This window comes from Bos javanicus, chromosome 22, assembly GCF_032452875.1.
Source record: "Bos javanicus breed banteng chromosome 22, ARS-OSU_banteng_1.0, whole genome shotgun sequence".
Lineage (NCBI taxonomy): Eukaryota > Metazoa > Chordata > Mammalia > Artiodactyla > Bovidae > Bos > Bos javanicus.
In genome coordinates, this window is record NC_083889.1 from 9,676,295 (window position 1) to 9,689,986 (window position 13,692).

At 41.6% G+C, this 13,692-nt stretch overlaps 1 protein-coding gene across 19 annotated transcripts in view; it reads left to right on the plus strand.

Annotated features, from left to right (window-relative positions):
- The window catches only part of ARPP21 (cAMP regulated phosphoprotein 21), a 164,293-nt gene that overhangs the window by 60,719 nt on the left and 89,882 nt on the right, over nt 1–13,692 (plus strand). For all 19 annotated transcript variants that reach the window (XM_061395814.1, XM_061395825.1, XM_061395812.1 and 16 more), the window contains exon 10: nt 11,947–12,055. In XM_061395814.1, coding sequence (XP_061251798.1) covers nt 11,947–12,055 — 109 coding nt within the window. The remainder of the gene's footprint in view (nt 1–11,946; nt 12,056–13,692) is intronic.

Consider the following 13,692-nt stretch of genomic DNA (forward strand, 5'->3'; position numbering starts at 1 on the left):
AACACCTTCAGGTATTGTTCCTGTAACAAAGTGCTGGGCTGCTAGGCATTCTGTCTAGTTCCTGCCTTTGATCATCAACATTTAGTCCCCACTCTGTGACTCCCAAACAAAAAAGACGAATGACTGTATGTCATGGACACTCAGGGTATTTCCTGAAGAGTTGAATTTAATCATCTTTCATCCACAGCTGGGTCAAATCCCACCACTCTATTCCAGACACCTTTCTGGCCATCCTTGATTTGAGTGGCTCTTGCCAGGGATTGAAATGGGGGTGGGGGAAGCTAATATCTTTCAGAACAAGAGAAAAAGATGAATTTAATGTCCTTTTGTAAATAGTATCCAGTCACATTTTCAGGACCTGAATCAATTGGAGCAGTTTTAGCAAAGGAGGAAGGTAGTTCTGTGGGAAATTATATTTGACGTTGAAAGTCTGTTGCCATGTTTTCATGGAATTAAAGTTCAAAAGAGAACATCTCTTCAGGTTCTAGGTATCTTGCGTATTTTTGACTCTGATAATTTCGAGAGTTGTGCCATCAGGACAACTGGCCTATGATGGTTGTGGGGACCATATTGGCTTAGGTATATTATTAGATGAAAATGTTTCCATTTCTATAAAGGAAGGAGGCTGAGATGGAAATTCCTCAGATGATTCCTTGTGGGTTTTGTGTTTTGGAGATACTGTTTCAATGTGTACACTTTAATGGTACCCCAAAACAAATGCATGGAGATGCATAGTTTAAACATCATTGTGCTGCTGCTAAGTTGCTTCAGTCATGTCCGACTTTGTGCGACCCCATAGACGGCAGCCCACCAGGCTCCCCCGTCCCTGGGATTCTCCAGGCAAGAACGCTGGAGTGGGTTGCCATTTCCTTCTCCAATGCATGAAAGTGAAAAGTGAAAGTGAAGTCACTCAGTCATGTCCAACTCTTAGCCACCCCATGGACTGCATGGAACCCACCAGGCTCCTCCGTCCATGGGATTTTCCAGGCAAGAGTACTGGACTGGGGTGCCATTGCCTTCTCCATAAATGTCATTGTAGATTGGGAGAAATGCAGAAAACCTGGATGGAAAATACAAAAATGAACTGAAGGGCTGAGGAAGGGAAAACACTTCCTTTTTTAATTTTTCGTTTTCAGTGACCATACTGGCCTGTAAGGTGGTCCTCTGAAGTGGATGCCTGTCACCTAGATATTGGCTGGGATTTATTTCCAGAATTCCTGTTTTTCTAGATTGTCTGCAGTTTAGTGCCTATAGAATGTGTCTTGAAAATACTAACTTTTGCATGGAGAGAAAATAGTCCCACCTGAAGTTCAAAATATTTAAGTCATGACAACAGACTGTGGGGATTATATTTACACATGCGTGTGTACTACAGTCACTTCTAGTATTTTCTCTGATATCTTCAAATATAATCCATCCATCCTTTCATGATGGAAAAAAATCTCAGACTTTTCAGATAGTTATAATCACTTATAATAGCATTACATACTATTTGTTCAATTGTACTGGATACTTTACAACTTATTTAATGTATTTCATTTAATATTAAAAGCAAACATATAACCTAAGTCATTAGAGAAAAACATTAAGTGCACAGGTTTGATCCTTGGTACAGGAAGATTCCATGTCCTGCAGGGCTCCAGAACTACTGAAGCTTGCATGCTAGACTCAGTTTTAGACCTCCAGAGAAGCAATGGTCAGCATGGCTGGAATCTCAACCCAGTGTGTCTCATGCCAAGAACAATGTTACTAAGTAATCTAACTCTCTTTAAGGCAAAACAACCCAGACTATGGACATCCTCAAGATCTCCTGGATTGGTTGAGAATTCCCACTCCTAAATCTTTTGTGGTCTGACAAGAAATAATCATTGAGGGAGAAGATTTTTTTGAAGGTTCACTCAGTGGTGTCAGTAAATAACAGATACTTCCTCCCATATGACAGCATTTGCCAGATTTTCTTTATCACAGCTACAAGGTGCAATATTTGGGGAAAAAATATGTAGAATTTAGAGGGAGTGATATCCAGTCAGTGGAAACTTCCTATACTCCGTTTCAATCGGTGTTTTCAAGAATGAAAAAACTATGTTTACGGGTAACGTCAGTGCAGGAGATGAGCCTGTCCTTCGTGTGAACACAAAATTACTCTTCCAAGCAACTCAATTGTCCAAATGCATGTTTTCATGTCATAGCCACAGGAGTGTGGGGTTAAGAGTGTAGTCATCCAGAGAGAGGAAGAAATAAGAATTGTTCATTTGGGATTCATTCCCCAAAGGTGCCTTCTTCCAAGTGAACTGATGCACTATGGAGAGTTAGCGAAGAAAAGTCACCTTCCCCCGGCACCACCGTGTCCTCGTCGCTTCTCAGGGCTAAGCAGCGAGAGGACAGGTGAGCACGTGCCACCTCAGCCACTCAGCACAACACTCAGCCCGCAAAGCAGGTCTGAATGATTGGCGATGCCTCTGCTTAGAATGCACTGTCATCTTGGTGAAATAACCAATGGAGTTTTTGAACTGAGGCTCGGTCCTGTTTCTGCTTTAGTTGGGCGCTGTTTCCCCAGCGTATGGCCAGAAGTATGTTTTCATCTCTAGCACTTACAATTTTTTTTTCTGTTGGAATTCTCTGTTAACTGTCAGATTATTTGGCAACACGAGATGAGCCCCTTGGAAATCTGGGGCAGAGGTATTAGGGTGTGTGCACCTTGGTACTGCAAGTGATAATTAAAATGCATTTACTTTCTATCGTGCTACTTTTTAAAGTCTATTTTTATTTTTGGCTGTGCTGGGTCTTTGTTGCTGTGCACAAAGTGAACGTGAAGTCGCTCAGTCGTGCCCGACTCTTTGCGACCCCATGGGCTGTAGCCTATCAGGCTCCTCTGTCCATGGGGTTTTCCAGGCAAGAGTGCTGGAGTGGGTTGCCATTTCCTTCTCCAGGGGATCTTCCTGACCCAGGAATCGAACCCGGGTCTCCCGCATTGCAGGCAGACGCTTTACCGTCTGAGCCACAGGCTTTCTCTATTTGTGGAGAGCGGGGGCTACTCTTCACTGTGGGTTTCTCATCGTGGCGGCTTCTCTGGTTGCAGAGCACAGGCTCTAGGCATGTGGGCTCTACTAGCTGTAACTCAGGGGCTCTAGAACTCGGGCTTCAGTAGCTGTGGTGCGTGGGCTTAGTGGCCCTGTGGCACATGGAATGCTCCTGCACCAGGGATTGAACTCGTGCCCCATGTCCCTTTCATTCTTAACTACTGGATCACCAGGGGAGTCCCATGTTACTTTTGATGTTTAGGATTGAGGTTAAAAGATGAACCGTGTTTTAAAATATATATGTGTAAATGCTGCAAATACATGGGTCTATTTTTTTATGAGAAGCTTTGTTCTTCTCTTTGTGTCTACTTCTAATTTTCACTTTCTCTCTTTTGCTTATTTTTCTACCTGTGTAGCCCAGAGCAGTTCATTGTTCTTTTCTTAGACAATTTCTACACCTCTCTCTCCTTTTGTCCCTCCGAGAGAAAAGATGCATGTTCAAGGTGTATCATTTGAAGACTAGAAACCTTCTACTTTCCCTACTATTTTCCAAAGGGCCAAGATCAGTCATAGGCAGAGAGAATCCCATGTATATCTGAATGCCTTTGCATGTGTCAGAGCACCTGTTTAACTAGTTCTAAAAAAATCTTCATATTAAAACATTGTCATCTCTTGAACATATTTTTCTTTTGTCTTTCACTTGGTCCCACTGTGTTTGCCTCCAATCCCCTAGTCCAAGAGCACAGAGCAAGGAAGAAATAGTAGGTCTGCTGGGGAGAGAGGTTACAGGTCCTCGAAAGCAGGAAACAAGAATAGGACTCAAAGGCAGATGCTGAGGGTGACACTTAGGAGTCTAGTGCTCAGGAGCCCAAGTGCCTGATTCCCAGTGTGGACGTGGGTTTTGGCCAAGCATGAGGAGTGGTATATAGTGACCTCCATGGTTTGCTTGTTTGTTGCCCCAAGGATGATCCACTGAGCTAGCTATTTGATAAATCTCAAGAACCATGAACCTTGTTCTGATTCAGCCAAACAGAGCCTCTCTCTGGGTGAAGCAGTTGAGCCCAGTTGACTTGGTTAAACATCCCTGAAATGTGAACAGGACCGGGGGACCCACCACCCTCTCCGGGCAGACTAGTGGGACGTGGCCAGCAACCCGGCAGGGTCAAGGGACGTCCGTTCTGCTTAGTTTCCTGAAGGGGCTCAGATTGAAGGTGGGAATCTTTAGTGCTTGAGCCTTAACCGCTTCACTCCCGGCTGGTGATAACGTGCATTTATACCAAGACAAACCAAAAGACCCATGCTCTTCCTCCCACGTCTATTTTTCTTCTTTTCCTTTGGCTGGAATGTGAGCAGCGGTGGGAAAGGACTGAGCAGCGTCCTGAGCCGATGCTTGCTTAGTAACCTTCTGAAGAGGACCTAGTATTGCTGTCTCCAAGCGCCTCTTGGAAACTCTTTGAGTGGTTGATTGGTATCCCGTCATTTCTAAACAGGACAAATTTACTCTACACTGTTTATAGGAAGAGTGTTGAAAATCATCTGACTTGAAGCCAAAGGTCAGGAACCTAATGAAGAATTACATTCCTCTCAAGAAAACCATGACAATTTTTTTTTTCCTAAACACACAACCTACTTCTTTAAACAGTACTCCAGCCTGAAGTTAAGACTTATTTATTAACCACAGTCAACCCGCATATCACTTCTCTCCAGTGTGTTTTCTCATATCATTTTCCTCAAATACCTCAGACAACATCAGAGTCTGTAGGTGAGACAGACATACATCGTTGAGGAGAGAAAATAAAGTGTGTCATGTTCTTTTCACAATGTGAAATTATTTATGGGCCTCTGAGTATTGAATGTATAATTTACTGTTTAACTTTGGAATGAAACATGCACGTACCTTCTATAATATTAATATCTTGAATGTAACTTTTTTAAAAAGAACTTTTATATGCATTAAAAATAATTTCCAAGTATCTAGCTAACTAACTCACAGCATTCTAGGCAGCTAGAGCTAGGCTGAGATTCATGTCTTGATCTTATCAGATCTATTCACAGAAGATCAAGCCTGAAATCCACCACTCCTGTCTCTCAGCCACGACTGAGGTTTGGAGAACAAGAATCAACATGAACAGAATCAATAACCCCAAATGATGATAAAAGCAAGAAACAAACCAAACTCTATCCTTTGAGACCAGACCCATTGTATTTGTTTTTTGGTTGTTCTTTTCTTTTTTTAAAAACAAAATCCTAATTTACATTTAATTTTTTAAAAAGTAACAGAGAACTCAATTAATGTTAATACAAAAATGAATACTAAAACTGTGATGCAAAACTCCAGAACCACAGAACACACTGGATTAAAAACGGTCCTGGCAAAACTTAGAACTGAGATAAGACCCATTTTCTCAATTCTTTCAAGGGCCAAGCATTTCTCAGACATTCAGTGCCATACTTTCCATGGGAAGTACAGGCTATACGTCAGATCCATCTTTTTTCTATTCAGAGTTTACTGGAGGAGCCAGGAACATTTTGATCAGGACTCTGTACATGTGTGTGTAAACACATGGTGTGTAAGTGCCAGCCTAGGTGTATAAGTGTGTAAAGACGTTATCTGTATTTTACAGTTTGCAGCAGTTTAGAGGAAGGTTCCAGAGAAGGCAATGGCACCCCACTCCAGTACCCTTGCCTGGAAAATCCCATGGATGGAGGAGCCTGGTAGGCTGGAGTCCATGGGGTCACGAAGAGTCGGACACGACTGAGCGACTTCACTTTCACTTTTCACTTTCATGCATTGGAGAAGGCAATGGCAACCCACTCCAGTATTCTTGCCTGGAGAACCCCAGAGACAGAGGAGCCTGGTGGGCTGCTGTCTATGGGGTTGCAGAGTCAGACAAGACTGAAGCGACTTAGCAGCAGCAGCAGAGGAAGGTTCACTATACATGAACTATTTATAGTATTTACTATAAATACTACATAGGGTATTTTCCTATACGTACAGTAGTTTTGGAGGGAGACAGATTATGGTGACTTGGTTCATTCCATCTGCAGCTTGGCCTCCTGTAGGCAGCAGAACTAGACCCAGTTTCTGCAGGCTCCCTTCGTTGCTTCTAGATCCCCCTTGAGGAGCAGCAGTCATGTTAGCACTTGTAACTTGGAGGAAGTTGAAGGCCAGAGCCTGTTTGCAATGAATCTTCTTGGTGTAGTTCCTGTGTCTGATTAATCTTAAGATTTCTGCTACTGGGGAGGCTGTGAGCGTATCACTATGTCTCTAGGAAAAATGGAATTGAGGTACAGAGTAGAAAGAGAAGTTGTAGTTTGTTGGTTGAAGCTGTTTGGTTTCCAGACTTAAATGCTAGAATACTGAATTTGTAAGGTGTAGTCTCATTTAAAAGAGAATCAAAAGGACAGGATGAAAGTGGAAACTATAAAATATGTAAAGAAGAATGTAGGACTTTCTTTTATAAATAAGAAATATCAATTGTCAATGTGCTTCCCCAGGTGTCTCAGCAGAATCCACTTGCCAATGCAGGAGACGAAAGAGACATGGGTCCAATCCCTGGGTCAGAAAGTGCCTGGAGGGGGTCATGGCAACCTACTCCAGTATTCTTGCCTGGATAATCCCATGGGCAGAGGAGTCTGGCGGGCTACAGTCCATGGGGTTGCAGAGTCGGACGCAACTGAGCACATAAAGCTGTGTCAATGTTGTAACTGAATATTTTCCCGTGTGAAGGGAACAGGGCCACTTCGACTTCTCTAATATGTGTGACTATTAAAATATTTTCGACAAATGTTACACATAAAGCATTTCATCCTGTTGTGCACAGCCACATTTCTTTGTTAAGATGTATGCATGTTGATGACCATCTTTCCATTATTCAGGGTGAAATTCAAAGATGTCCCTTGATGCTCCTCTGCATTTAGTAGAACTGAATTCTTCATTTGTGTGTATGTTGGGGGAGGAAGTGGGGAGTGATTAAGCTGAACTGTTTGGAAGAAAAGTATATATTTGGTTTCAAGAAACTGGCAGCGGGAATAAACCACTGAAAATACTTCTAGATCAAAAAGATAAAAAAACGCAATAAAGCACGCTCATCTTTTTTTAAGCTTCAGGTGAGAGAAAAACTAAAATTGGAACCAGTTGAGTAAGACAGTTTGGTAGTCTGATGCAATGGTGTTTCACCCAGCCGTTATTTTTTCATCATTAAGTTGTGTCTGACTCTCTGCGACCCCATGACGGTAGCCCGCCAGGCTCCTCTGTCCATGGGATTCTCCAAGCAAGAACACTGGGGTGGGTTACCATGCCCTCCTCCAGGGCATCTTGTAGGGGTCAAACTCACGTCTCCTGTGCATTGGCAGGCAGATTCTTTACCACCTGAGCCGCCAGGGAAGTCCCTGTGCTCAACCATACTGCCTCTCAATTCATGAGCTTTGTCTAATCAGAAACAGTGAGGAGTTGGTTCAGACTTTTGAAAGGATTGACTAGGGGATCCCAAGACAGACTGGAAATGCCACTGCTGTCCTCCACACGTGAGCAATGAGTGCCACAGTAGATACCTGCTATAAATTGTGGGAAGACACTATTTTTTTTTTAATCAAGAAGAAACATTAGATTTGTTTTCTCTGCTTTTTGGTAATGATAAACAGGTAGAAATAACTCATGGACTAAAATCTTCCAGGAAAAATAATGTAGGCATGTAGCGGTTGCTTCAGCAGCACATATGCTAAAAAATGCAGGCAAGTATAATGCGTGGCCATGAGATACATAGTAAACTCTAGTTATCGTTCATTTAATAAATACTGTGACCTTTTGCAGCTTTGAGGAGTTTTTCTTAGAGTTACATCCTCATCTTGATCCATTGAAAGTAATTCATCACCGTTTTAAATGAAGGTCCATACCATATTACTGCAGTTTCATTCATTTTGTGGCTAAGAAATAATATTGCTATGATGTTAAATTAGTGGTTAAAAGGATTTTTAAAAGCTTTAATATAACAGTGCATTACTGGTAATTTTTAGTGTAGTCACATGTAATATTTCAGTCATAAACTACAGTTTGCATGAGTTTAAACTTAAAATTACTTCTTACCTCTAGATAAGTCTCTATAAAGTCAACCTGGAAAAATCTTATTATGTTTATTTTATTCCTATTATGCAAACTTCAAATGGTTACTTTATAATCTTTCAAAACACTTTTGGTAAGTCAAGAAATGATTAGTTATTTGTACTATTAATTTCTAATGTTCGAATACAAATTTTTTTGAAAACAGTTGTGGATGATACCCTTTGCATAATTTATATCAGAGTAACAAATATCATTGCTCTCAATAATATTTACATTATTGATTCAGACAAGCTCCTTTGACTACCCCTGCTTAAGTGATGGATGTGTTTTTCCTGAATATGTCCTGCTATGAAATAAAAATAAACCAGCACTATGAAGAAATGCAAATGAAGTTTCAAAAATAATGGTTAAATAGCTCTTGTGTAACTGTGATGACACTTTAAACTGAGAAGTTCCCAAACCTAAAGAAGTTAAAATTCCCATTTCCACCTCTTTTTCTCCAGTGTGAATACCTTTTCTTTAATGACACCATTAGTTTTGGTCAGCTTGCAGTCAAACATAAATCTGATTTTTAAAGATGTTCCTAATGTTCTAAATTTGAATTTATGTTCCTACTAACTCAACTCTATTCTGTTCTTTTATACAATTTAAACATTTATGAATTTATGACCACAGATCTTAGTGATTCTTTGATCTGTCCCTGAGTTACTGTGACTTATATACAGCTGTGCTAAATTTTCATTCGTTCATACACTGAGTCATTTATTCACCCAACCAAATGCCTCCCAATGCCAGGCATGGTTCTAGGCACCAAGGATACACTATTTAAAAAAGCAAGATCCCTACCCACATGGAACTTGCAGTCCATCTCTGATTAGTATGCTGAAATCTCACTCTAAATATTTTTCTCCTTAAAAAGCACTTTACATGCGTGCTCAGTCACTTCAGTCATGTCCAATTCTTTGCGACCCTCTGGACTTTAGCCCACCAGGCTCCTCTGTCCATGGGATTCTCCAGGCAAGAATACTGGAGTGGGTTGCCATTTCCTTATCCAAAAGGAGAATTGAGTCTGAAGCAAATTCATCTTATGTTCATGAGTGCCATTTCATTTATAAATGAATATTTACAGATGATTAGTGTTCTTGCCTGGAGAATCCCAGGGACGGGGGAGCCTGGTGGGTTGCCGTCTATGGGGTCGCACAGAGTTGGACACGACTGAAGCAACTTAGTAGCAGCAGCAGCAACAACAAATACAAGAAATAGATCTGTATGTTTAGCCATTCTCCAATCATTTCACTGACGGGAGTTCATCAGATGTTCAGAGCTCAGAGCTATTCAGATCAGATCAGATCAGTTGCTCAGTCGTGTCCGACTCTTTGCGACCCTGTGAATCGCAGCACGCCAGGCCTCCTTGTCCATCACCCACTCCCGGAGTTCACTCAAGACTCACGTCCATCGAGTCAGTGATGCCATCCAGCCATCTCATCCTCTGTTGTCCCCTTCTCCTCTTGCCCCCAATCCCTCCCAGCATCAGAGTCTTTTCCAGTGAGTCAACTCTTCGCATGAGGTGGCCAAAGTACTGGAATTTCAGCTTTAGCATCATTCCTTCCAAAGAAATCCCAGGGCTGATCTCCTTCAGAATGGACTGGTTGGGTCTCAAGAGTCTTCTCCAACACCACAGTTCAAAAGCATCAATTCTTCAGCGCTCAGCCTTCTTCATAATCCAACTCTCACATCCATACATGACCATAGGAAAAACCATAGTGTTTACTAGATGGACCTTTTTTGGCAAAGTAATGTCTCTGCTTTTGAAAATCCTATCTAGGTTGGACATAACTTTCCTTCCAAGGAGTAAGTGTCTTTTAATTTCATGGCTGCAGTCACCATCTGCGGTGATTTTGGAGCACAGAAAACTAAAGTCTGACACTGTTTCCACTGTTTCCCCATCTATTTCCCATGAAGTGATGGGACCGGATGCCATGATCTTTGTTTTCTGAATGTTGAGCTTTAAGCCAACTTTTTCACTCTCCACTTGCCATTAGGAGAGGATTAATTAGCATTGCTACTATTAGCGTTCGTGTTGAAGTTAATATCTTAATTTCCCTTGTTACATAAAAATATGTATATAACAATGTCTGAGTGGTTGAAAATGTTGGGAAGCTTTAAAAAAAACTCCTGGAGAATTGTTCTCATTTACAGTGACCTGTAGCTATTCAGGCTATTATAATATTGTCAGACTTTATAGTGTTATAAGTGATTGAAGGGCCCTGTGACTGGGCTCCACCAAAATATATTTAATTTCTTTACTGTCAATGATCTTTTCATTATAAAGTGCAAATTTACTCCATCTCCTTAGTGCTCTGATCTTAAAATGTCATATCCGCACATCCAGACAGCTGTATCTTATTCCATGTTAATTCTGGTGGATAACATTTACATTAATATTGAAGATGATATGATGCAGGTTTTCTGTGCTTTATCCTGAGGTGTGAGGCCCTCCAGCCAACTGAGTACAATGTAAGCAGAGAGAGACTGTTCACTTCTCTGTAAGGAAGAAAGCAGGCTGTTTGATGCCTGTGGCTTAGTGGGAAAATATATAAACTGGAGTCAAGAGTCACTTGAGGGATAGTTTCTTTATCTGTAAAGAGGCAAAAAAAAAATTTTTTTTTGTTTCTCCTACATCAAAGTTTTATTGCAAAGACTGAATAAAAGAATGCAGAAATTACATCTGATTCCAGAAGCTATAACTGGTATTATTTCAGTTTTCTGGTTTTGTCTGCTCCCCAGTATTATAATAAGTGATGAAGGAGTTTTTAAGGAAACAGTATTTCTCAACAAGATTTGAATTATACACTTAAACTGCTCCTTTGTTTTTTAAGTGTTGTTTGCTTATTTTGGAGCTATAAGGAAACAATGAGATTCTCTTATTTACTAGCCATTCATATTAAACAACCGATGCAGTGATTTGGCTTCCTGAACGCATACTGAACCCAGGGGGGCACAGAAAACCCATGTGGCTTCAGAAGTAATACATCAGACCTGAAAGACACGTTTTGAGAGCCATCAATTACAACTGCTTCTATACTAGAAATGGACGTTTTAGTCCTCTGTGATTAACCAGCGCACAAGCCATTCACCAAGTTCTCTGGTGTGCAGGGACGCTGGTGAGAAATGAACAGGGTACTGGAGCCCTTTCCTGTAATAATACAAGATGATTAAGAGGATCTTTAAAAAGTCAATTGACTAATCAATACCATGTAACTGCTTGCAACATTTTCCCCATGCTAATCAGGAATTAAGTTGTTTAAGCTAAACATCTCCAGTTTCCCCCAGTTACTCAACTGATTTACAAGACATGGTCGAGGATGTCAGGCTGCTGGAGCCAGATTCCAGGGCATCTGTCATTAAAGAAAGATGGAAAAAATTCATAGACAGCCCTCTCTCACTGGACATTCAGAAAGCTCTCGAAAGGGAAAACATAATAGGAAGTATTCTCCTAGTTTTAATGTAGTAATCCCAAATTCTAAACATATATAGAGAATAAGGGTAGGGACTTAATGAAATTCAGGACTGACAGAGGTCAAAATAACTATAGAAAATAGAAAATACACACTATATATTTGCAGGCCTTTAAAATTTTGTTTTAACTTCTACCATGGTGAACAAACAAAGCAAAGGTATCCTAACAACACATGTGAAGTGACACAGTATTACCTCCCTATATATTGCCAGCAATTCTAGTCTCAAAACCATGTGTAAACTTTTTCTTGAATGCCACTGTGGGGGAAAAAAAAAAACACTTAAGAAATAACTTTAAACAGGGGAAAAAACTTTTTTTATTGATATGTTTTACTTTGCTGGCAGACCAGAGCAAAGGTTTTGTGAACATTTAAAAGATGAAAAAGGTGAAGAATCCCAGAAGCGGTTTATCTTGAAGCGAGATAACTCTAGTATTGATAAAGAAGACACTCAGGTTGGTTCTCAAGTTTGAGAGTGGTGACGTTGTCGTTTTGGAAGGTGGGCTGCCTGATGTTCTTGTCGTTCTTCTGTTGTCCCTGCTCCCCCTCCCGAATCTCCCCTGCCTCTGAAAAGAACCCCCTCCCCCAACCTCCTGCCCCCCACCCCTACCTACCCCTTTGGCATTTGGTGGGTAGCAAAAGACCACGTCATGGTTGCTTCAGCGCTGGCTCTGTGTTGGGCTGCATGGGTGGTGCTTGGCGCAGGCTCTGCTGCATGCCTGGGGGGGTCGGGGTGCCGCAGGCTCTGAGCTGATGGGAAGAGCTTTGTCAGTCGCATTTCCAGGTGTCTGTGTAACTCTGGCAGTCGTTCCCCTCCCTACAGCTTTATCCTTCCGCTCTGCACACATTGCGCTGGATTGTCAATACGGACCGCTGATCAACTGATGTAGCTGTAAACAACAATCCTTGTTATGGTGAGGCCAGGTGGATTTTGCAAACTCTCCCAAAATAAGTCTTCGCAACAAAGAATCAGTTTCTGTTGTAGTCCCCCACCCCTTCCTGTGTTTTAACTTCCATGTCAGTTGTTTGCTTGTTTTGCACGAACTGTAGCGGAACTTCCTCCTTCCCTGTTTTTTGCTTGTAATAAAACATTACATGGTTCTAGAATAGCTTTATTCACGGGAACTCGACAAGGCTAGAGAGACTTTTCTCCTTGTGGAGGGGGTGGGTTCCAGGGTGATGAAGAAGAAAACTAAGTAAATGGCAAAAGAAAACACATTTTCAGTGATAAGGAGAACCATAGAAAGTCATACAAATGCCATTACAATTACACTTCCTGTCCCTGACAATGAAAATAGAGCTTTTATGAAAATGACTGCTTTAGAATGCTGAAAGGTAAGACAATCTGCATCACACTCAAGTTATTATTTTAATTACCCACAGTGAGTCACTGTGAGCCAGTATGTGCATCTCTGACACTTTAAAAAAAAGGCAACAACAAAAAAAACTGTCCATCATCTGTATCTCATTTCCTCCCACCACCACCACCCCTGAACCACACCATGGCTTGAGTTGACTTTGACACATGTGCCCGTGTCGTGTACTTAGTGGATGTCTGTTGAATGGATGGATGGATGTGGTTAGTGCAGGGCGTTTGGGAGAGGAATGGCAGGGATAAGATGCAAAAGCGATAGAAACACAGGAAGTGACTCCAATAGAAGGCGGAGGAAGAGCAGGCCTCATGCTGGGTTCTTTGAATTGTTAGTTTTCTGGATTTTGACCCTAATCCACAGACAGGCTGTTAGAATTCAGTTCTTCCTTTTATCCCAGCTGCGATTCACAGAATAAGTCACTGAGTGAATAAAAACGCAAATTAGGATGCAGAGAAATGGCATCCACATCTTCCTTTCTGCCCCTTCTTGCTCTGTTTCTCTGACCACAAGTTTTCAAAGCCATTTATTCTCGTGGCCACCTTGGCCTCGCCACTTCCTCTTTTCTTACCACCATTCCGCCTCCTCCTGGGGCGTTACATCTTTGCTAAGGAGACAGAACCCATCACAGAGCAACCGGGCTGAATGCCTGAGGCACATTCAGAGCTTACCTTCCAGAAACACCGAGCTATTTGCATCCAACAAGGAAACAGCCAGGAGTA